At 58.4% G+C, this 23298-nt stretch overlaps 3 protein-coding genes across 3 annotated transcripts; 2 read left to right on the top strand and 1 right to left on the bottom strand.

Moving 5' to 3' along the window:
* Nucleotides 1–440: 440 nt before the first annotated feature.
* Nucleotides 441–6435, top strand: CFAP157 (cilia and flagella associated protein 157). Its single transcript, XM_060013297.1, has 9 exons — nt 441–613; nt 2559–2830; nt 3489–3642; nt 4075–4342; nt 4698–4828; nt 5027–5177; nt 5566–5729; nt 5891–6077; nt 6364–6435. The coding sequence occupies exons 1-9, from the start codon at nt 441–443 to the stop codon at nt 6433–6435; spliced, it is 1572 nt and encodes a 523-aa protein (XP_059869280.1).
* On the bottom strand, nt 6356–8249 carry PTRH1 (peptidyl-tRNA hydrolase 1 homolog). Its single transcript, XM_060013653.1, has 6 exons — nt 8244–8249; nt 8070–8195; nt 7461–7680; nt 7097–7196; nt 6881–6947; nt 6356–6813 (listed from the first exon to the last, which is right to left on the bottom strand). The coding sequence occupies exons 1-6, from the start codon at nt 8247–8249 to the stop codon at nt 6634–6636; spliced, it is 699 nt and encodes a 232-aa protein (XP_059869636.1). The 3' UTR covers nt 6356–6633.
* Nucleotides 8250–8671: 422 nt separating this feature from the next.
* Nucleotides 8672–23277, top strand: TTC16 (tetratricopeptide repeat domain 16). The gene is made up of 17 exons (XM_060014113.1): nt 8672–8689; nt 9444–9616; nt 9944–10034; nt 10209–10352; nt 11564–11664; nt 11764–11893; nt 14072–14286; nt 14938–15182; nt 15567–15708; nt 17375–17540; nt 18060–18202; nt 18363–18534; nt 19970–20051; nt 21110–21422; nt 21696–21984; nt 22063–22670; nt 22749–23277. The coding sequence occupies exons 1-17, from the start codon at nt 8672–8674 to the stop codon at nt 23275–23277; spliced, it is 3561 nt and encodes a 1186-aa protein (XP_059870096.1).
* Nucleotides 23278–23298: the final 21 nt, after the last annotated feature.

Below are 23298 nucleotides of genomic sequence, written 5' to 3'. Positions count from 1 at the left end.
TGAACAAGCTGGGCTCAGAGGGAGGGGCTTCTTGACCCGGAGCGAGGTGGGGGTGGAGGGAGCTCTGCAGAAGTCCCTCCCATTCCCAATGGGCACAAAGGGGCAGGGTGGTGATTTCTAGGGCCCTGACTCGCTCTAATATTCCCATGTCACTTATTTCCACTTGAGGGAAGGAGGGGTCTCCACAAAAGAACGTCCTGTGAGCCTGGCGTCCTGATCTCTGAGATGCCATGGCCTGGGACACCCAGGCCTAGGGCCCCTGTGACGCCGTTGGCCTCGGAGCAGGAGGCTGGTCTCTGAAGCCCAGCCTCGCCAGGAGGAGGGAAGGTCCCTTTAAGCCTTGCCTCACAGCCTCAGCTTGTTGCTATGTATGGGACCAACTTCCTTAGCAACCACCTGGCCTCTTAAAGGGGCCCTGGAGTAGTGGTTGCCACCCAGCCATGGCTCCCAAAAAGAAGGCAGGCAAGGGGGCCAAGGAACCCGAGGTCAAGAAGAAGAAGGGTGGGAAGAAGGATCCCAGCCTGGCCAACAAGCCCATGGAAATGCCCACAGGCGAGGAGATCCGGGAGTTCTACCACATCCAGATCCGCGACCTGGAGGACAGGCTGGCCCGGTGGGTGGGCGGGTAGGGTGGTCCTGCTAGGTCAGAGCTGGCCGCTGTGCAGGCTCAGCCAGGGGGTCCTAGACCTATGTCCTGGACTCCCATGGGATGTCCAGACCCCATCCTACCCCAGGCTCAGTTTCCTCCTGGGTAACACTTTGAGGCAAAATGGATTTTCCCGCTCCATCTCAGCCCCCAGAGTTCCGGGGTCTCAGAGCGAGCCCACCCCGGCAAGCACCACTCCCTCGTGTCTCACTGCTGCCCAGTGGGACCATGCATTATATAGGGTGGCAGAGTTCAATCAGTGGGATGAATTGGAAATGGCAGCCCCCTGGCAGGCACGTGACCACGTGTCCCTCCTTCTGCCTGCCCCCTCCCCCCAGCCTGTGCCATGATTCCCTGATCTGTGGGCCCCACCGGCTTCCCCAGCTGCTAAGCCCACTTGTCCATGCTGGGCCTCAGTTTCCCCAAATGTAAACGAGGAGGGTTGTGAGACATGGGTGGTGGTGGGTGCAGGGGGGATTCTCTAACTCTTCTGAGACACGTTCACTTGCCCACTTTTCTTATTTTTACACTGGTTTCCTCTCAGTTATGATGCACTAGCCCAGTCTCAGGGTGACCCTTAAAAGACGCACCCCTTTGGTGACAAGTAGGCAGAGGGTCTTCCCCAGGTGATGTTGCAGGTACTCACAGCTGATGTTGAGACCCTCCTGTGCTGGCGCTCACCGCGTCCTTAAAATGGTCCCATGAGAGAGGCCCTCATGTCATCCCCATTATAGAGGTGGGGAGACTGAGGCTCAGGGAGAGGAAGGCACCCCAAAGAAGAGGCTCCAGGATGTGAACCCTGGCCCCTGACTTCACCACACCAGGCTGCCTCCTTGCTCCACAGATCAGGTCATTCAGCTTTGTACCCTGCACTGCCCTGTGTGCAGTAGCCATACAAAAGATGTTGGTTGTGGGAATTCCCTGGCAGTCCAGAGGTTAGGACTCTGCACGTTCACTGCCGAGGGCGTGTGCTCAATCCCTGGTCAGGGAACTAAGATCCTGCAAGCCGCGCAGTGCGGCTTAAAAAAAAAAAAGATGCTGGTTGAGTCAATTGTGAAGTAAAACATCTTTCCAAATAACTTCTATCAATTATTCCATTGGAAACCAAAGAATTGTTTACGTGATACTCTTAAAAAGGCACAAGCTTCTCTCAAGCTGAGACACCAGATGGAATGTATTTGGGAGATGTCTATTGCGTACTTATTATTTGCCAGGCCACCAAAATACAGAGATGGAGGAGGTCAGTTCTTGACTTCCCAGTGGGACAAGGGTCAACCTACAGGAGGGCACCAAAGAAAGGGCCACAAATGCTGCTAAGGGCCAAGAAGACTCCACTGAGGCAACAACACAGGGGTTCACTCAATGGAGGAGGGTAAGGAAGATCACAGGTGCAAAGGCTTGGGATCACAAAGTCCGGAAGTATTAAGGAGGGCGCAGAGCCAGCAGCAAGCATCATGGTTGAGAGCCTCGACTTTGGGGTCAGACTGACTTGGGTTCAAGTTCTGGTTTTGCCCTTTACTAACTCAGAGGTGCTTCATCCCTCTGCGCCTCAGTTTCTTCACCTGTGAAATGGGTATAATCATCATAGTACCTACTTCCTTACAGGTTGTTGTGGATTCAACAAACACAGAGTACCTACTGCGTACCAGGCACTGTCCTCGGTGTTGGGGACACAGCTGTGAATGTAACAGACAGAGGCTCCGCCCTCACAGACCTTACATTCTAGTGATGTAATGAACGTAAAGTGCTGAGCACAGGCATTGGCTTGGTCACAAGCGTTGATCAGGGGGCACAGTGGGAGATGAGGCTGGAACCTCAAATGCCCTGATATGGGAGGGTCCAGGGAGCAGCCTAGCTGCATGGAGGCCTGGCTTGTCCAGCTCCCTGGACCTCTGCCCCGCACCTGCCTCAGGTACCAGCAGAAGTGGGATGAGCTGGCTGTGCAGGAGAAGCTGTTTCGCCAGGAGTTTGAGCAGCTGGCCAACAACAAGAAGGAGATCGTGGCCTACCTCAGGCGCACGCTTAACCAGCGGGTGGATGAGATCACCAACCTCAACGAGCAGCTCCAAAGCCTGCAGCTGGCCAAGGAGATGGAGAAGGACGCCTTCGAGGCACAGCTAGCCCAGGTGCGCCACGAGTTCCAGGAGACCAAGGACCAGCTCACCACTGAGAACATCATCCTTGGTGAGGGGCACTGGCCGGCGAGCCTGGGGGCACACGCCACGGGGGTGGGGAATCCAAGGCTCTGCTTCTTTGGTCTCTAACCCTAGCTCTCCCACGGACTATCTTTGTGACCTTGGGCTAGCACTTCTCTCTGACCCTGTTTTCTCACCTGGGAAATGGGGATAATACGTCTACCTTGAGTAACAACAGCTACGTGCTGCTTCCCACGTGTATCCTCCATGGTAACTGTCCAAGCAATCCTGAGGCAGGAAATCCCTTCACCACCGGCCACTTTGTAGGTGAGGAAGCACTTCAAGGGGGTGTGTCTTGCCCAGGGTCACCCAGCTGGCAAGGGTGGTTGTGAGTTTCAATGACAGCATGAGTGCCTGATCCAGAGAAGGTGTTCAAATTCAGTGACTGTTGTCACTGTCACTTTCATGAGACGGGAATAGAGGAGGGTGTCAAGGGAGGCTCCTTGAACCCCAGGCTTTATAAGACTAGTGGAGAAGAGCATTCCAGACTAAGCCATAAAGGTGGGCAGGACCATGCATGGCATGTGTGGGGACAGGGGGCTGGCCCTACTGGATCGGCAAGTTTAGGGGCATCATTGCTCAAGACCCCTGGGACCCTGCCCTCCCGAGGCGGCCCCTCACCAGGCCTGTGCCCTGCGGTGGGGCAGGGGGGAAGCTGGCAACCCTGGAGGAGTTCCGGCTGCAGAAAGAGGAGGTCATGGAGAAGTTCATGTTGCTGGAGGACCAGCTGCGGAAGCAGGAGAACGAACACAAGGACTACGTGTACACTCTGGAGAAGAAGTCGGTGCTGGACGCGGACAGGTGGGCAGGCCGGTGCTGGGCCTTACCGGGGCCAAGCACAGCCCGGGCCGCAGACCTCTGACAGCCCCGGCTGCTAACTGGGGGGCTGCACTAGCTCCTTGATGCCCCAACCTGCTGCTGCTCACAACCCTGGCTGATTTACGGTGGAGGGAAGAAACGGTTCCCAGTTCTCACACCAGTGTGGAAGAATCCCTGGACTTCCTTTTGCCACCTTTTGTGACTTAACTTCTACTTATTTAATAATTAATAATATTTACATTGATCAAGTTCAAAATGGTACAAAGGGTCTACAGTAAAAAGCCTCCTGCCTGTGGCCCTGTCCCCTCCTGGGGGAGAGAATGTAGAGATCTAGGCGCTCTGGGGACCCCCACGTAGGCAGGAGGTGCCTGTACCCACTCTGCCCGACTCCCTAACTCCCGCCCCTCCCGTTAGATTGAAGAAGGAGATCATCCAGCGCGTGAACCTGGTGGCCACTGAGTTCCGCAAGGTGGCCACGAGCCAGATGGGGGACACGACCAAGCGGGCCATCATGGAGAACAACACCATGACCCTGCAGCTGGCCAAGATATCCCGCCAAGGCATGCAGCTGCTGCAGGAGAACGAGCAGCTCAGGGGCGACCAGGACAACCTGTGCAGACAGCTGGAGCTGCTGGAGAACTCCCAGAAGGTCATGGCCAGGCACAGCAGAGGCCACCAGAAGGTGTGCCCTCCAGGCCTGCATCATGGGGTGGTTGGCACGGAGAGCAGGAAGGAACCCTAGGGGCCCTGTCCTCAGGGCAAATACAGCCCCTCAGGGGTGGACCCCAGGGGCCAAATCTCGAGGGAGGCAGCTGTGAGGCGATCGGGCCCTTCTTGTGCGGGCTCTGGCCCCATCTCTGGTTTGTATTTGGTTTAAAGCCCCCATAACTGGTTGAAGTCGAACCCAACCCCGGGGACCCAGCTGCTATCTAGAGAGGGTGCTGGGCTCCCAGGGCCTCGGCGGGCCTCTCCAGGGGAGCGGGGCTGGCTGAGGGCCCGTGGTGGGCCCAGGGCACGGCCACCTGCCCACACTGCAGATCATCCTCATGCTGACGGAGAAGTGCCGCGAGCTGCAGCAGGGCACGGCAGAGGCCAAGCAGCTGCGTCTCCTGCTGAGCCAGCTGGAGCAGAGCCTCACGCAGCTGCAGAAGGACAACCAAGCACTGAGGTGCGGCCCGCACAAGGGCAGGCGGCGGGAGCAGGTGGGAACCCCTCCCTTTGTGGCCACGTGACATGGGCCAGCGACTCCCCCTCTCTAGAGGGGCCCTGAGGCTTCATCTGTCAAACAGGCTGAGGCCCGGGGCTGGCCGAGGGCCCCTCACCCTAGAATGGGGAGGAGGCTGACTTGTCCTGGTCCCGGGCCCAGGAGCCAGAGAGAACAGTTGAACCTGCAGCTGGAGCGTCAGCAGACCGAGGGGCAGCGGCTACAGCAGGAGCTGGCCGAAGAGCAGAAGGTTCGGGCGAGCCTGGAGACAGCCCTGGCCCAGGCCACCGCCTTCCTACAGGACATTGTACAGGTGAACAGGAAGTGGGTGAAAGTGGGGGGCGGGAGATGGAGCCAAGGACAGAAACTGCTTGGAGATAACTGGGCCATCGGAGATGATAACTGGGCCATCGGAGGTGGCCAGGCCAGGCGCCCCGCCTATTCCCTGTGAGATTCCTGGCAAGTCTGTCCTTTTCTGATTCTGCCCTTCAAAGACCCCTTCAAGGTCTCAAAGGAGCTGGATGGAGTCCTCTGAGGCCCTGGAAGGCCTCGGGTCTCAGTCTTCCCATTTGGAGAATGGGTATCCCACCACAGCCAGGGAACACTGAGGAAACAGGCACTGCGGTTGGAGTTTCCCAGAGGTGGGTGCTGGGGCCATGAAGGGCCTGACCTCGTGGGCCCGCCCGCACCCCTACCGGCAGATGCAGCCCGACAAGGAGGATGGTGACTTCGATGACTTGCAGCTGCAGTGCAAGGAGCTGCTGAAGCACCTGCTGGTCATGCTCAGCTCGGCCGTGGTCCTGAGTCCCCAGATGGCTGTGGCCCCCCGCCGGGAGAGCCAGTCCTGTGGCCCACCAAAGGAGCGGTGAGTGACCCTGTGTGACCTCAGAGGAAGGAGCTACGGGACTTGTCCAAGGGCTGTCCTCAGCTGAGCCTGGGCCCGAAACCTGGCTCACCAGAGCCTGTCTGAATCTCAGCTTCCTCATCTATGAAATGGAGGTGATGACACCAGCCCTCTCCCCACAGGCGGTACAGCACCCAGCCACTCAAGACAGCGCCTCTGCTGCAGCAGCTGTCCAGCGTCACACCCTACCAGCTAGGGGACCTGGGCCTGGTGCCTCGACGGATCCACATCCCACCCAACCCTGAGGACCTCAGGCTGCTCTCACATACCACCCGTGTGGGAAACTTATGGGCACACAGCAGCCCTGAGGTGAGGGTGCCAGAGGCCCTGGGGACAGCGGGATGGCAGCCAGCCCTGGGTGCAGATCACGGCTCTGCCGTGCTGCAGCTGTGTGGCCCTGGGGAGGTGGCTGGACCTCTAAGCTTCCATTTCCTCATCTGTAAAATGGACTGAAGAAAGGTGTGGCAGGCCCTCAGTGGGCTAAGACATGCCCACACTTCCCCTGGGAGGGGAGCTTGCTGGGTCCTGTGGCCCAGGACCACAGGAATCCCCCGAGTAGGCCTCAGCTTCCAAGCTGGCATCTTTATTCTTACAGATCCGTACCTCCGGTTCTCCAAAAAGGTTCAAAAAGTTTATTCTTCCTAAAGTTTCCCTACTTTCTAAGTAGGACACAGAGAGAAGACCAACCTCCTATCCCCCAAATGGCCTGTTCCGGCCACAGTTCCCGCTTCCGTCCACAGGCAGCCTGGGGCAGCCCAGAGAAGAGTTATATAAAAAACAGATACCACAGGTTGGCGTGGCACCTCTGTGGACGTGGCTGGGTGTGTGGGCACGACAGTCAGGCAAGCAGCCAAGTCCACTGGTGTCAGGGGCTGGACGAAGGCCTCTGGCTTCGCTCACGGATGTGGTCCAGGAGCAGGTCGGTGGCGCTCAGCAATGGAGGCAGCAGCTCCTGCTCAGCAGGGGCGAAGTAGCTCAGCACGTAGCTCTGCACTGTGTCTGGGTGTGTCGGGCGCCCGATGCCCACCCGCAGCCGTGGCATTGCCTGTGGGCGAGCCAGAGGGGCCCAGGGAGCTTTGATGAGGAGTGTCGGGGGCCCTGCGCCGGCCCACCCGACCCAGTGCAGGACTCATGTTAGAGTCGAGGCAGCTAATACAGGAACGGACTCCACTGTGGCCCCTTCAAGGGATACGAGAGGAGCAGTTAGTGCTTCCTTGGGTCAGCACCCTTCACCCCATCCCCTGCCGAGACTGGGGTCGGCACCCCTATCCCACTCCAGCTGGGAGGCCAGCTTCCCTATCCCCACCCTGACCAGCTCAGGGCCTCACCTGGCACTTCCTCCCAACTTCAGAGCCAGTTTCCCCAGCGGCTTGTGGAGCTCATCGTGCACCAGGCAGACCTCCTCAGCAGTCAGTCCAAACAGCTCCGCTTGCACAGGGAAACGGTGGCCCTGGTTACCGCTGATCTGCCCAGGGGGGTTGTCCCGACTCAAGGCTCCCATGAGGAGGGGCCGCAATTAACCCCACTTCATGTATGAAGAGACTGAGGCTCTCACAATCACCCAAGGCCAGGCAGCAATTGGAGCTCAACAGGCACCTGGAGCTCCAGGTGAACTGATCTGCCGCAGCCCAGAATCCCCTCGCTGGCCCCTGCGCCCTCCCGGGCGGCCCACCCCTGGGGCCCTCAACTTACTGGCCCAGGCCACGCTGCGCCCGTTGACGTTCATGAGCCGCCATGGCCGGAGAAGGGCCAGCTGGGCATCCCCGAGCGAGGCCATGGCGAGGTCGGCGGCACAGCGCCGGTCGCGCGCCCAGCTCTCCGCCACACGTAGCCGCCGCACCAGCTGCCCCAGCACCGCCATGCCCACGCTGTGCCGCGTGCCGGGCAGTCCAGGGTTCCCCAGGCCGGCCACCTGCGGGCGACACCGGGGAAACTAAGGCCCGACAACTCTCCCCATCCGCCTTCTCACAGCGCCCTCCGGGACCCAAAGCAGAGGAAGGTAAACGGAAAACTGGGCCAGAGTGGATTAGGGGTACGAAGAGGAGCCCAAGAAACCCCGGCGACTCCAGAAGGCCGAGTGGAAACGGGCGCCCCCGGGGTGGACGGGCAGGGCACCCCAGTGCAGGAGCGGAACTCCTGGAAGTTTAGAGCCCATCCGAGCATCGGACCCATTTCTGATAAAACTATGACAGGGAAGTGGGGCGGGGGGGGCTTTGCCCAAGAGACAATGGCTACCCTACGCTGCCGTCCCTCACTCTACTAAGCCACCGCTTCCCCGGGGGCCGGGGTTCCAAAACGCACCGACTCATGGCCCGACTCAACCACAGCCCTGTGCGCGAGAGGACAAACAGCCCCATGCGGCCCCAATTCGTGACCCAGACCCCGCCCCCTGACGTCATCCAGCCCTCGGCCAATCGCGGCCGCCACCTATCCAGGGGCGGCCATTAGCGTCCAATCCGGGGCGGGCCACGCGGCCGCCATGTTTCTGAGGGGCGGAAGTGGCGGGGCCGGGCGCCCCCGCGAGTTGCCCGGGGCCGCGCCACCGAGTCCTAGGGGTTTGTCGTGGGGCTCGCGGAGTCCTTGTTTGACCTCCGGATTGGGAGGAGGGAGCCGTATTCTGGCCCCCGCTGTGGCCCTGCCTCGCTTTCGAAACCCGGCAAGTCTTTTCCCGCTGTAGACCTCGGCCTCCCTAGCTGATAAAAACTTGCTAACCTCCTTCCGGCTCTGTTTGAAATTGGATTCCAGGGAGTGGAGTCCTTGAATTCCGGGGGCGTGGCTAGAGGGGCGGAGCCTGTGGGCGTCCTGGAGATGATGCCTAGCAACGTCAGGGGTGGGTGCCGGGAGGCAAGTGAGGGCCGCGAGGGAGCCCGCCCAGGCCCGGAGGTCCTCCTGGAAGGGGCCTCATGACAGAGTCCAGAGAGGTGCGGGAGAAGGCTAAGGCAAAGGCAGAGGGTCGGGGGAGAAGAGACCACGTATGGGTTCACAAGAAAGGTTTTAAGTACGGGAGAGGCAAGATCAATTGTGCGATTCAATAAAGTCCCAGGCTGCTTGTGCAGAGAGCAGAGGTCTTAGGAGCTGTGGCTGGTGGGGAGGTCAGAGGGGTGGCCGGAGCTGGCATATAGCCAGAGATGGCATTGGCCAAGATGAGAGGATGAGAGAAGAGGAGGGATCTAAGAGATCTTTAGGAAGTGGGATAGACAGGATTTAAGGACTGATGGGATATAGATCTTTGGCTTGGGTGGTTGGCAGAGAAGGTGGACTCACCGCTGTGGGAAAACCTGGGGCAGAAGTCAGGTGAGGTGCTCAGTTTGACCTGCTGAGTGTGAGGGTCCCACAGGATATGCAAGAAGCTGCTGGACCCCCAGGGCCTGTGGCTTGGGGCAGGGCCTGAGCTGCAGAGTTTTGGGTGTCAGTAGCTGGAGGTAGGAGCTGAGGGGGACCAGGAGGAGGGCAGAGGCCAGTGTGAGCGTGAGACCTTGACCATAGGTGACAGAGGCAGGACTGGAGAGAGGTTAGGGGAATAGGGGTGGGAGTGCCACCAGACCCCAGATCGTGCTTCTTACCGGGCCTCATTTCCACCCCTCCTCCATCCTGTAAAATACCTGAGGAGAGCGTGTAAGCGGAGTGGGGGCTGTCTCTGGAGGCCTGCTCCAGCTTGCTGTCTCTTGGTTCCAGAATGCTCTGGGGCTTGATCAGCCTCCCTCACAGCACATCCCAAAGCCATGGGTGATTCCAGTGCCAAAGGGGACCCTACAGCACATCTTCGGGACCAGCCAGGTGTTCCGGAACTTTGATGATATAAAACCAAAGGCTGCAGGGTTAACGGTGCCCCTCAAAGTCAGGGAGTAGTGAGTGATTACCTTGCCATGGGATCCCAGGTTCCTACCCTGCACGGCCACTGACATGCTCTGCAGCCTTGGGCCAGTTACTCTCCCTCCCTGAGCTTCAGCGAGCTCAACTGTATAATAGGGCTCTTCCACCTCAGCAGATAAAAGGCTGCTGGCCCGGATGAGCTCCAAGAATGTCAGCCTCCTTTCCCTGGGTCTCTGTCTACCCCTCTTGTCTCCCTACCCAAGTCCCCCTCCTCCCAACCCGTTCCTGAAGCCCCAGCTGTATGCCCTGGACTGGTCCCAAGTCAGGGCCAGCCCCTCCGCCTGTGCCCCCTGCCCCTGCAGCTACCATCGAGGCCATCAGTGCTTGGAGCAAGAAGACTGGGAGGTGGCCGTGCTGTTCTTCTCCCGTGGCCTCCACCTGGACTCCCAGCTGGTGAGGGGGACGGCCTGGGTGGGCACAGGCAGTTGCTGGCCCCACACTCACCCCTCGCTGTCACACCTGCCTGGCCCCTTCTCTCAGGGCCACCAAGTCCTTGTGGTAGCTGAGTGTCAAGCCTCAGGCGGATTGTGGGGAGGGGAACGGCAGCCTGGGTCCCCTCTCCCACAGGTAGAATTCTATGCCTTGAGAGCCGAGGCCTACATCCAGCTCTGCGACTTTTCCTCGGCCGCCCAGAACCTTCGAAAGGCCTACTCCTCCCAGCCAGAGAACACGGACTTCCTGGAGCGGCTCACCTTGGTGCTTTACCTGAAGGTGCCTGGGGCTGCCCCAGGCCCACAAGACCCCACCTCACACCCTGGCCTGCTGACTCTCCCTCCAGCTCTGGGGGGCTTTCCTTGTTCCTGAGACCAGCCCTGACTCCCTAGGTACCTTCGTGTCCCTGTGTCTGTGTCCCCATCTGCTGCCCCGCTAATGAGCTCTCGCGCCTGCCCTGTTGGTTTACCACCAGGGCTGGGTACAGTTTTGCAGTTTTGTCCAGTAGAACTTTCTGCAGTAGTGGCAATGATCACTGTCCGATCTGGTAGCCACTAGCCACGTGGAACTGTTGAGACGTTGAAGTGTGGCGAGTGTGACTGAGCAACTAATTTTGACATTGTATTTAATTTGAATTGATTTGAAATTATATAGCCACGGGAAGCAGGTGGCTATTGTATGGGGCAGCACAGGCCTAGAGTCCACAGGCTCTAAGCACTAAAAAGGTAAGAGTGCCCCCATTTGCAATGCAAAACAAAGATGATATTAAACCATAAAATCCCAACAAAGTCCTGTTTTTTTTTCCATTTTGACAAATTTAATGCCTTTGTTTTTAATGTCAATAATTATTCAATTCTGAAAAAGAAACATTCTTAAAACCAGAATGTTGGGGTCCTGAGTCCAGTCCTCTTTCTGTGTGACTTTGGAAAGGTCATGTCACCTCTCTGAGCCTCAGTTCTTTCATCTAAAAGGGGAATGTTAGCTGGTCCCAGTGAGATAAGTTCAGGTTTTTTGTTTTTCGGGTTGTTTTTTTTTTTTTTTTGGCTGCATCTGGGCAGCTGGCGGGATCTTCGTTCCCCGACCCACATCCTCGGCAGTGAAAGTGCCGAGTCCTAACCACTGGACCACCAGGGAATTCCCTGAGTTCGAGTTCTTAATACAGGGCTTGGCACCTGGAGCCCTCGTGCAGGTGGGAGCCTGTTACTGTTAGATCTGCTGTTCTGGTCCACCTCCCAGATTTTCTCTATTTTTCCTTGTTCCTTTGTGTGTATTGCTGTCTCTCTGTCATCAACTGTATATTTCTGTCTCTTGCTGTCTCCCCAGCTCTGGATCTCTCTCCATCTGTGTCTCTATCTCTTAAAGTCTCTCCCAGATCTAAAGGGCTCTGTCCCTGTCCCTTGTCATTCCACCCCAATGCTGGCCATCCCTCAACTCGTGGGTGCTGCTAGGCCGGGGTCACAAGCAGAAGTGACTGCTCTCTGTGTCCTCAGGGCCAGTGCCTTTTCGAGCAATGCGCCTTTCTGGATGCCCTGAACGTCTTCTCTCAAGCCTCTGAGCTCCAGCCCGAGAAATTCTGCTTCCGTTATCGATGGTGAGCGCCCTGGCTGTCCTTGCTGGCCTTTGCCTCCCTGGCGTCCCCTACCTGTCCCTCTCACCCGGCAGACAGAGCACCTTTGCCCTCCGCCCTCAGCATGGCCTGTCTCCTGGCCCTCAAACGGCATCGTGAATGCCTCTCCTTCGCCGCCAAGGAGGTGGAGCATGGCACCGCCAATGCCGATGTCTACATCCTCCGGGCCAGGCTCTACAACTTCTTCCAGCAGGTAGAGCGGGGGGGCAGGGCAGGGGGGTGGACCTCCTCCTTGTCTGGACGCCGCGATGACAGGAGGCGGCTGGGCTGTCGGCCAGCCCCGAAGCTGTGGTGGGGGCCCTGTCCTCCCCAGGCAGAGGCCCCAACTGGCACTGGCCCAGTCGGGTAGTTGTTCCGTCCTCACTCAGCCCTGGCTCTGTGCCAGGCCTGCGCCAGCCCCCGGAAACCACAAGGTGAGAGGCCTTTGCCATCCCTGCCCTCACGGAACTCACAGCCCAGGGGAGACGTCCCCAAGCGGATAATTACACGAAGGATGACTTCCCAATTGTGTGTAGCACCATCAGGGGCACCCAGGCTTCCCTTAGATATGAGACTTGGGGTCACAAGGGAGGAGGGACTGCAGGGACGCGAGAGCGATGGGCAGGGTATTGTGAACCCAGGGGACTCTGACTTCTTCCTGGGGGGCAGAAGGAGCCTCAAAAGGCTGCTCCCTGGGGCAGTGGGCCTTAGAAAGAGCCTTCTGGCTGCCAGGGGGCATGTGGGCTGGGGGGAGGGGCAAGCCTGGAGGCCGGAGGCCTGGGTACCATCCATCTGGATAGGAGTGGGGCTCGAGGAGGATGGCCATGAGGGTGGCAAGGAGGGGGCAAGTTCACAGACCTTTGGAAGCAGGACCCGAGACTGACTTGGTGGCAGGGGGGCGCAGTGAACATGAGGGAAACGGAGGCATCCAGAACAATGCCTGGTGTTTCAGCCTGGCCTGGGTGCTTGGGGGTGGGGTGGGGGGAACCTCAGGATGGGGTAAATGGGATGGGCTGGATTGGGCGGAGTGTCCTGGGGGTGTTGCAACCATGAGCCTCCCTATGCTGGGGGCTGGGTTTCTGTGTCCCACAGGTGAGTCAGTGGGAGAGTCTCCTTCAAAGGTCGGAGACTAGTAATTATTTTTATTTTTTTAAGATGCTCCTATTGCTCTTTTTATTTATATATATACATTTATTTATTTATTTTTGGCTGCGTTGGGTCTTTGTTGCTGCTCACAGGCTTTCTCTAGTTGCGGCGAGCAGGGGGCTACTCTTCCTTGCGGTGCGCGGGCTTCTCATTGTGGTGGCTTCTCTCGTTGCGGAGCACGGTCTCTAGGCGGGCAGGCTTCAGTAGTTGCAGCACGTGGGCTTCAGTAGTTGTGGCTCGTGGGCTCTAGAGCTCAGGCTCAGGAGTTGTGGCGCATGGGCTTAGTTGCTCCACGGCATGTGGGATCTTCACAGACCAGGGCTCGAACCCGTGTCCCCTGCATTGGGAGACAGATTCTTAACCACTGCGCCACCAGGGAAGTCCCGAGACTAGTAACTATTGATAATTATTTCTGATGGTTGGGATTTCAGCTGCTCCCTGCGATGCCTAAGCACGTTCTAAGCACTTTACTCATGTTTATCTCTAAGGCTGGCAGTAACCCTTTGAGGTAGACAAAACCCATTGCCCTCTTTTCACAGATGAGGAAACAGGTCCAGATGGTCTGGGTAACTTGCCCAAGGTCACAGTGGTGCTCCCCTTGAACTCAAGTCCATCTATTCCAAAGCCCTGCCCCAGCCTCGGCCATCTTCCCCCTCCCGACTTCCACTCACACCTGGTGTCTACACTGCCTCACTCACCCTCCAACCAATTACCCTATAGGACATGGGGTGCTTGCTAAAACTGTTTGTTGACTGACTGACAGACCTGCTCACCCAAGAGAAGGTATTTGCCTAGGGATGTTTTCTGCTCATGCCCAGGCCTGAATCTGTTCTTTGTTAGAGTTGTCTTGGGCTTAAAGGTCAGGGGCGTCGGGGAAGGTGTACAGGGGAGTATAGGGAGGACACAACAGTCACAGTCAGGAGACCACACCCTCCCCCCTCCTCAAGTGAGCCTTGCAGAAGTCCTGCAAGGAGGAGGCATCTGTAACCTCATTCTACAGCAGAAACCACTGAGGTGGACCTGGCTCACCTGAGGTCATATCTAGAAAGGGGCCAGTGGGGATGGAGCCTCAGATGGGATTTTCCCACAAAGCAATGCAGAGCCACTGAAGATGGGTGGCATGGTGCTGGCCTGCCCAGAGAAAGGCCCCTACAGGCCTGGAGGTCTGCCTCCCCACACTGAACAGGGCAGGTTCAGCTTGGCCTGCACCCCGATGCCATCCCTGCCCCCACCTCGCCCCCCGCAGCCCAGCCTCTGCCATCGAGACCTGCACAGTGCCTTGCTACTGGATCCCAGGCACCCACAGGCCAAGGTGCTGCTCAAGGTGCTGGTGGGCCAGGCCCAAGAGGCACGCCAAGAAGCCGGCGTCCTAGCCGTGCAGGGCAAGCTGCAACATGCGCTGCAGTGTATCAACTGTGCCATCGAGAACAACCCTCTGGACCCCAGCCTCTTCCTCTTCCGGTACTGAGTGGGGAGATGCTGGTCTTGGGTCCCAGGCCCTGCCTTGCCTCAGATGTGCTGTGTGATCTCAGGAGAGCCCTTGACCCTCCCCAGGCCTCAGTTTCCCCATCTAGCCTCTAACAATCTTTCCCTACTCCCCATCGGGGTCAAGGGATCATGGGAGGTGGTCTCTGCTACTCCCTCTGGAGGAGGGGCAGGCAGCAGCCTGTTAACCCTGGAATCCTGGATCCCCGGGCCTGCTGAGCAGTTTACACTGGCAGGCTCAGCCCAGCTCAGTGGACGAGGCTTGGGTTTGAATCTGGGCCACCCCACAAGGACCCACCACCTCATTCTGGGCCATTTCACTTCCTTGAGCCTGGGTTTTCTCATATAAACAGTGGAGGTGAAATGCCCTGTGTACAAAAAGGCCTTAGCATAGAGGCTGGCACTCACACAGCTCCCAAAAAGAAAGAGGGAAGCTATTTTTAAAGAAAAGTAAAATTACCAGTGACTAGCTGGCTATCTAAGTAGCAATCCAGGAGCCCCACGGGCCAAACTTAGTGCGCGCGGTGGGAGCCCCTCCCCCCAGGTCAGAGGGCCCAGAGCCGCAGCCTCTCTCTGGGACACCCCTAGTCGGTGGCGCACTTTGGCCCTCATGTCCCTCCCTCGTAGGGGCATTATGTACCGACGGCTCCGGGAGTTTGACTCCGCCGTGCAGGACTTCCTGAAGGCGTTGGACATGATGACCGAGCACCAGGAGGACCTGGTGCAGCAGGCGCAGCGCCAACTGCTGTTGGCCTACAACGACTTGGCCGTGCACTGCTACCTGCAGGGCGCCTACCAGGAGAGCGTGCTGCTGCTCAGCAAGGCGCTCAAGGACGAGCAGCGGGAGAAAGGCCTCTACATCAACCGCGGGGGTGAGTGGGGGCCGGGCAGCCCGGTGTGAGCCCCTTGCCCCTCCAAGGCCTGGGCTGGGCGCTTGAGGGCCCTGAGGGAGGGAGGAGGGAAGGAGGGAAAGCGGATTCTCAGTGTCCCACGGACACACTTTGGGAAACGTTGCCTTAGACAATCTGGCTACAGCCCTTCAAAATGCTCGGGATCAGGCAGCTGGAAGAAGGTGGCCAGAGGCACGGAAAACCTCTGCAGGTGCCCGCGACCGCCCGCTGGTGTCATCACCGCGGGTGTCACCCCCCCCCCGTTGCAGGCCCCACCCCCTGGGGGTGGAGCCAGCTGGACTGGGGCTCCTGGGCCGTGGGTTTGCGAGGCTCACTCAGCCCCCGCCCCCGGCCCCCGGTCTCCAGATTGCTTCTTCCAACTGGGCAACCTGACCTTTGCTGAGGCGGACTACCAGCAGGCGCTGGCGCTGAGTCCGGAGGACGAGGGCGCCCACTTGCGCATGGACCTACTGCAGGAGAAGTTGGGTTTCTGCGAGCAGAGGAGAAGGTGCGCGCAGACTGGGGGTGGGGCGGGGGCTGGGGGCGGGGCGGACCAGGCCGCGGGAGGGGCCAGAAGAGTCTGGAGTAAAGCCGGTCGGCTGGGATCCTGGGGTCGAGATGCCTCTGCTCTCCCAGTTGTCTCCTAAATATCTATTTTATTTTTCAAGTTTTCTGTAAAAATCTTTCATTTTTTATGTGAATGTTGTTATGGTAATTGCGCTTTTTATTTAAAAAACTTAAGTATTCAGTAACATGTAACTTAGAACATGAAAGTTCCTTCTAATATCTATGTCCCAACTCCTCCCCCTTCCCCTGTAAGTTTGGTAGAGTCCTCTAGATAGATTTCTATGCATATGTTAACAATTGTTATCATTTTACAAAAGTGAGATCATGCTAAGCTGATTTTTTTAAAAGTAAGTTTATTTATTTTTGGCTGCGTTGGGTCTTTGTTGCTAAACGCGGGCTTTCTCTAGTTGCGGCGAGTGGGGCTACTCTTTGTTGCGGTGCACCGGCTTCTCACTGCGGTGGCTTCTCTTGTTGTGGCGCACAGGCTCTAGGCGCGTGGGTTTCAGTAGTTGCGGCACGTGGGCTCAGTAGTTGTGGTGCATGGGCTTAGTTGCTCTGCAGCATGTGGGATCTTACCAGACCAGCGCTCGAACCTGTGTCCCCTGCCTTAGCAGGCGGATTCTTAACCACTGCGCCACCAGGGAAGTCCACTAAGCTGATTTTTGACTTGGTTTTTTACTTCCCATGGCAATTACATATAGGACGACCTCATTCTCTTTTATTGCTTGCAAAGTATTCCATTCTGTGGAGGTACCACAATTAATTTCTTTAGACGATAGTATGCTGATGAGCATTTGGGCTGTTTTCAGTTTTTTATTATAAATAATGCAGCAATGAGACCCAAGACATGCTTTCATGCGTTCATACTAGTAATTCTGTAGTTAGATTGCTGGAAGTTAAATTGTTGGGTTAAAAAGTGTGAAAATTTAACATTTTAAAAGATAATACCCAATTGTTCTCCAAAAACAATGAACCAATATAAACTTCCCCCAGTAAAGGAAAGTCTTGGTTTCCCCAAACCTCCCTAGCCCAGGGTATTAAGACTATTTTTCAACTTTGCTATTCGGGTAGGCAAAAAAAGGCTCTCTTGCAGTGGATTGACTTTGCATGTTTAAATTGTGAGCACAGGACAGCATCTTTCGTGTGTTTATTGGCCATTATGGCCTGCACAAATTGTTCGCCCATTTGCTCTTAAATTGTTCATTTAAAAAAAATTTGTTTTTGGTTATAAATGTTCTTTGTAGGCTGGAAAATTAGCTTATCATCTGCCTTCTATGGCAAAATATTATTCACTATTTACTGCTTTCTTTTGTGGTGTTTTTGCTACTCAATAATGGCATTTAACCATAGTCAAATTAATTTCTTCATTTTTAGCTGCTGGGTTTATGACATCTCAGAAAGGCCTTTCCTACTCCAGGATCATAAAAATGTCCACTTATGTTGGGATCTTACACTAATGTTTAAGTGTTGGGTCCATCAAGAGGGGCGTGGTGGCAGGGAGCAGAGACCAGCCTGATTTTCCCCAAACTCCCCACTGGGGTCCAGGAGCCTCCATATCCTCCAGGTGGCCCAGCTCAGAGCACCCTGTGGCCTGCTGTGTCCTGCAGGCAGTTCCAGAAGACAGAGAACCACTTCTCAATGGCCATCCAGCACAACCCCCAGAAGCCCCAGTACTACCTGTACCGCACCAGGAGCCGGCAGCTCACGCAGAACATTTTTGGGGCCCGCCAGGATGTTGCCACTGTCCTGCTCCTTGACCCCAAACAACCGAAGGTGTGTGCCTGCTGGGCCAGAAGGGTGGGCTCCAGAGTTAGTACCTCTGGCCACCTAAAGATACTCCCTGTCCCTAAAAGAAACCTGGTTTCGTAGCAGTAATAAGAGCTGCTAATGCTGGAGCATTTACTATGTGCCAGGCACTGTTCTAACCAGTTCAGCTTACGTCACTCCATTTAACCCTCTTCAGTACCTACGGGACAGGTAACATTATCATCACCCCACAATTCATAGAGGGAAAAGGGTAAGGCTCAGAGAAGTCAGTTCCCTTGGCCCAGGTCATGGAGCTCGGAGGTCACACCCTTATCTGGCTGGCTCCAGAACCACGGGTCAGGCTCACCACCAGCACTCCCTCACCGAACAGTTCCTTTCTCAAGATGTCCTGATGGTTCTGGGGCAAAAAGGTCCAGCCCTTTAAAAAACAACAATCTGTAAACCCTTCCTCTGCCAGGGCAGCACCACACCATCTGCCTCCTGTCCTGGCCCACATCTGACTCTGGTCACCCTCTTTCCTGACAGCTGCTGCCACTGATGGCCAACCTCTTCCCCGGCCTGTCAGTGGAGGAGCTGCTTAACAGCCAGGTGGCCCACCTGGCCAGGCTGCAGCTGGAGCGGGTGGTGGAGCACAGCCTGCAGGCCGGCACCCCTCAGGATATCGTGGGGTAAGTTTCTCCAGGAGGGCCCGCGGGCCCAGAGTTGGGGGACGGTTGGGGCTCAAGGCACCTCTGGCCCTAATCGCCTTCTCAGGCCGCTATCCAGTCCTGGGGATGGTGGGGTGAGTCAGGGAGGCCTACCCAGCGCTCTGGGGTCACGGCTTGTCAGGTGGCTCAAGGAGCGGGAACTAGAGCGCCAGAGGGCCCGGGCCCTGCAGCTTTCGTGGAAGCTGGAGCAGCCTTTGTTCGAGACGTCCAAAGAGCTGGAGGCCACTCACCAGTCCCTGCAGGCACAGCCAGAAGGCCCAGAGGAAGAAGCCAAGGCCCCCGGGGAGAAGGAGGTAAGTGGGCTGTACGCCGGGGCCGGAGGTCCTTGAGGTCCAAGGTGGAATGCACCCCAGGTCAGGGCTGAGGGATGCACGCCGGCTAGAGGCTGGCTTCTGGGCCTGGCTCTGCCAGCACTCAGATGTGTGACTTGGGCTGGGGACATCTCGCTGTGAGACAGAGAAGGTACCAGTAAGGGGTACACCTGAAAGAGGGTGCGTGAGGATGTGGGCCCCTCACAGAGAGAGGCTTCCCACACGTTGTCCACACTCACCTTCCTAAATTCCGCTGTGTGCACTGCCCACTTGTACCAGAATTTTCTTAACTCTTAAATTCATTTCTAAAAACTTTTCACTGAATAGAACATATAGAAAAGTACATGACTCATAAGCGAACTGTCTGATGGATTTTCACAAACTGAACACCCCCATGGCACCATTCTCCAGATCAAGAAAGAACACATTCCCAGTTCCCCAGAAGCCCCTCGTGCCCCCTTCCAGGCCCCTCCCTCAGCCCCGCACACCCCACAAGGCTGTCCTGATTCCTAACGCCGCAGACGAGCATGCCTGTCCGCAACAGAGGACAAACGCGGCGCAGGCCCCTTTGCCTCTGGCTCCTTTCACCGAGCGTCCAAGTTTGTGAGATGCAGCCAAGTTGACTGCTCCTTCTCACGGCTGGAGGCAGTGCCGTCCTGCGAATATCCCGCCACTTATTTATCCACTCGACTGCTGATGGACAGCAAGTGAACTGTGTTCAAGGGAGACTTTAACCATCCAGGTACACGGAGTGCCAGCATCCCTTGCCGGAAACGGGAAAGGCAAGCTCTACATTTTTCTAGCTCACATTAGGATACAAAACTACAGAACTTGGGTCTGTGTGTGCCCTGAAGTCATCGTGGGGTCCCTGCTGGGTGTTCCGCAGCCCCGTCCGCTCCCGCATCTCACTGCCGCACATTTCCCGTGGCCTGCAAGTGCGACTGGCAGCCGAGAGCCTGGCCGCAGAGTCCCCCTGACTTGGATTCCAGCCCTGCTTCTCTGCGTCTTAGCCGAGTGCCCAGGGCAGGCTGCTTAGGCGTTTCCTGGTCCGGAAAATGGTAATGGCAGGGGAGTTCCCTCCCAGATGTGCAGGGACATGAAACATGGAGAAGGTCCTCAGTTTCTCACTAGCCATTCCCTGGACACAGCACTTCAGTTTACAGAAGCCTGTCCCACAGTTGAACTAATTTGCATCTTGCAGATAGGGAGATGAGGCCCAAGAGCCTCTTGACACTGCTTTTCTCACGTGGCCACACCTGTCTAACCTGGCCACGCCCCTTCCTGTCCAGTCAACCTCTCCATGTCCCCATCCAACCCTAACCTGCAACCCTCGAGGAGCTCTAAGCGGCTGGACTTACAGAGCTGCGGCCACTGTGACCGTGCAGCCTGTGATCATGCAGCCTGTCTCTTGCCCCAGAAGCTGGAGCCGGCCCCCAGCAAGGAGAGGTCCTTGACCGACGGCTACATCAGCCAGACCTCTTCAGGCTCCATCTTGGGCTGTAAGTCCCCCTGCTCCTGCCAGACCTGAGTGAGCCAACGCAGCAGGGAGGGCAAAGGTCAGGGGTCAGGGGCTCCCAGGCCTGGGTGTGAATTTGGGCTCTGCTGTCACAGCTGTGCGAGTGTGGAGTGGGAGGACTCATCCCAGCTTTGCGGGGGGCACAGGGAGCCCTCAGGGATGCCCAGCACACAGCCTGGGAGGCCGGCTCTCACCGCGGGGCGCCTCACAGCTGCTGCCTGCTCCACCCTCATTCCCCGCTCAGGCCTGTCTCTCTTCTCTCTGCCCCCTTGGCCTCTCCCTGAAATAAGCCCACGAAGCCTGTGCATGTCCAGGGGGCTTTTACCCTCAATTCTGAAAGGTGCCAGTGTGGAGGGGACAAAAGTAAAAAACCCAAGAATGCTGCCCTGGGTCCCAGAGGCAGCCATGGGCAGTCCAGGGAGGGACGGGAGTAGCAGCAGCCAGCCCCCTTCCTGCCATTCAGCAAACGCGTTGAGCATCCTAGGGCCAGGCCTGTGCTGGACACTGGTTACAGGCATGAATGGCACAGTCGTTGCCCCAGGGAGCTCTTGGTCCTGAAGGGAAGAAGGCCCACAGGTAAACAGATAACCAGGACAGTGCAGCCATACCATGGAGGGGAGTCCCGAGGGCTCTGGGTGCACTTAGCTCCCTTTGGGGGGTCAGGAAGGGCTTCCAGGACCCAGGGGAAGAGGGGTAGCCAAGTGTGAACAGGGTAGAGCAGGGGGAACTGCTGCAGGCAGGGGGCCAGGGCCCTGCAGGCTATTGGTTGTGGCTGGAACACACAGGGCAAGGGGCAGGCGGCAGAGTGGAGGCCAGCGCTGGGCGAGTGAGGTCCTTCGTATCTCCCCCTAATCTTTCGGCCCTGACCCGCCTGCAGGGCTCAGGGTGCCAGGAAGGCTGGGCTGCCGTGAGCTGGCGGGCCTTCCCCTTGGCCATGCAAGGGCTCTGGAACATAGGCAAGGGTGAGGCCTAGAAGTCTCCCTTTCTTGCCACTGTCTGGGGAAGGCGGCCTGACAGCTACGCTTGACATATCCTTTCCAGTCAGGACCACGTCCACCTCAGAAACGGAGACGTCCACTGTCTGCCAGGAATACGGGAGCACTTCGACCACTGTTGTAACATTCTCTGACTCCTCACCACTAAGGACACAGTCCTCAGACTCCAGGGACAAGAGGGAAGACCTAAGCCTGAGCCACAGCCCCAGAAAAACCAAGTCCACCCCAGGCCACAGCCAGAGGCCCAGCGAGCCTGAGACCATCCAGGTCCAGAGCCAGAGGCCCAGCAGGACCGAGGCCGCCCTGAGCCAGAGCCAGAGGCCCAGCAGGACCGAGGCCGACCAGATCCAGAGCCAGAGGCCCAGCGAGCCCGAGGCCGACCAGATCCAGAGCCGGAGGCCCAGTGAGCCCGAGGCCATCCAGGTCCAGAGCCAGAGGCCCAGCAGGACCGAGGCCGACCAGATCCAGAGCCGGAGGCCCAGTGAGCCCGAGGCCATCCAGGTCCAGAGCCAGAGGCCCAGCGAGCCCGAGGCCGACCAGATCCAGAGCCGGAGGCCCAGTGAGCCCGAGGCCATCCAGATCCAGAGCCAGAGGCCCAGCAGGACCGAGGCCGACCAGATCCAGAGCCGGAGGCCCAGCAGGACCGAGGCCGCCCTGAGCCAGAGCCAGAGGCCCAGCAGGACCGAGGCCATCTGGGTCCAGAGCCAGAGGCCCAGCAGGACCGAGGCCGACCAGGTCCAGAGCCAGAGGCCCAGCAGGACCGAGGCCGACCAGATCCAGAGCCGGAGGCCCAGCAGGACCGAGGCCATCTGGGTCCAGAGCCAGAGGCCCAGCAGGACCGAGGCCGACCAGATCCAGAGCCGGAGGCCCAGCGAGCCCGAGGCCATCCAGGTCCAGAGCCAGAGGCCCAGCGAGCCCGAGGCCGACCAGATCCAGAGCCGGAGGCCCAGCAGGACCGAGGCCGCCCTGAGCCAGAGCCAGAGGCCCAGCAGGACCGAGGCCATCTGGGTCCAGAGCCAGAGGCCCAGCAGGACCGAGGCCGACCAGGTCCAGAGCCAGAGGCCCAGCAAGACCGAGGCCGACCAGATCCAGAGCCGGAGGCCCAGCAGGACCGAGGCCATCTGGGTCCAGAGCCAGAGGCCCAGCAGGACCGAGGCCGACCAGATCCAGAGCCGGAGGCCCAGCAGGACCGAGGCCGCCCTGAGCCACAGCCAGAGGCCCAGCAGGACCGAGGCTGCCCTGAGCCAGAGCCAGAGGCCCAGCAGGACCGAGGCCGACCAGATCCAGAGCCGGAGGCCCAGCAGGACCGAGGCCGCCCTGAGCCACAGCCAGAGGCCCAGCAGGACCGAGGCCGCCTGGAGCCAGAGCCGGAGGCCCAGCAGGACCGAGGCCGACCAGATCCAGAGCCAGAGGCCCAGCAGGACCGAGGCCGACCAGATCCAGAGCCAGAGGCCCAGCAGGACCAAGGCCATCTGGGTCCAGAGCCAGAGGCCCAGCAGGACCGAGGCCGCCCTGAGCCAGAGCCGGAGGCCCAGCAGGACCGAGGCCATCTGGGTCCAGAGCCAGAGGCCCAGCAGGACCGAGGCCATCTGGGTCCAGAGCCAGAGGCCCAGCAGGACCGAGGCCATCTGGGTCCAGAGCCAGAGGCCCAGCAGGACCGAGACCATCTGGGTCCAGAGCCAGAGGCCCAGCAGGACCGAGGCCATCTGGGTCCAGAGCCAGAGGCCCAGCAGGACCGAGACCATCTGGGTCCAGAGCCAGAGGCCCAGCAGGACCGAGGCCATCTGGGTCCAGAGCCAGAGGCCCAGCAGGACCGAGGCCGCCTGGAGCCCAAGGCGAAAGCTCGACGAGACTAAGGCCACCCAGGGCTCAAGGCAGAGGCTCAGAAAGGCCAAGGGTGCCCATGGCCAGAACTGGAGACCCAGAAAGGCTGGTGCCACCCAGGACTGGAGCTGGAGACTGATCCAAAGTCCCAGCAAGATCAAGACTTTCTACGACCCAAGTTGGAGCCCCTGCAACACCGAGGCCACTGAGGGCCAGGGCCAGAGCCAGAGGCCCAGCCAGTCCAAGGCTGCCCAGAGCTGGAGCCAGAGCACAAGTCCAGGTTCCGGCAAGACCAAGGTCACCTGGGGACTGAGCCCAAGTCTCAGCAACACGCAGACCACCCAGGGCCTGAGACAGAACCCCGGCCCCAGCAGTCAGGCTGCTGTCTGAAGGGGCCGCTCGGCCCCTTCA

Source organism: Delphinus delphis, chromosome 6, assembly GCF_949987515.2.
Source record: "Delphinus delphis chromosome 6, mDelDel1.2, whole genome shotgun sequence".
Lineage (NCBI taxonomy): Eukaryota > Metazoa > Chordata > Mammalia > Artiodactyla > Delphinidae > Delphinus > Delphinus delphis.
The sequence above is the reverse complement of the archived record's forward strand: the minus strand, read 5'-3'. Positions and strand labels throughout refer to the sequence as shown.

Excerpts from the sequence above, each read along its gene's own strand:
- CFAP157 (XM_060013297.1), top strand. The coding sequence starts at position 441 with ATGGCTCCCAAAAAGAAGGCAGGCAAGGGGGCCAAGGAACCCGAGGTC. Across the intron at positions 4,829-5,026 it reads AAGGACAACCAAGCACTGAG|GAGCCAGAGAGAACAGTTGA; the intron begins GTGCGGCCCGCA and ends TCCCGGGCCCAG. Across the intron at positions 5,730-5,890 it reads TGTGGCCCACCAAAGGAGCG|GCGGTACAGCACCCAGCCAC; the intron begins GTGAGTGACCCT and ends CTCTCCCCACAG.
- PTRH1 (XM_060013653.1), bottom strand. Across the intron at positions 7,197-7,460 it reads GCGCAGCGTGGCCTGGGCCA|CGGAGCTGTTTGGACTGACT; the intron begins GTAAGTTGAGGG and ends TCCCTGTGCAAG. Across the intron at positions 6,814-6,880 it reads TGAGTCCTGCACTGGGTCGG|GCAATGCCACGGCTGCGGGT; the intron begins GTGGGCCGGCGC and ends GCTCGCCCACAG.
- TTC16 (XM_060014113.1), top strand. Across the intron at positions 14,287-14,937 it reads CCCAGCCTCTTCCTCTTCCG|GGGCATTATGTACCGACGGC; the intron begins GTACTGAGTGGG and ends CCTCCCTCGTAG. Across the intron at positions 15,709-17,374 it reads TTCTGCGAGCAGAGGAGAAG|GCAGTTCCAGAAGACAGAGA; the intron begins GTGCGCGCAGAC and ends TGTGTCCTGCAG.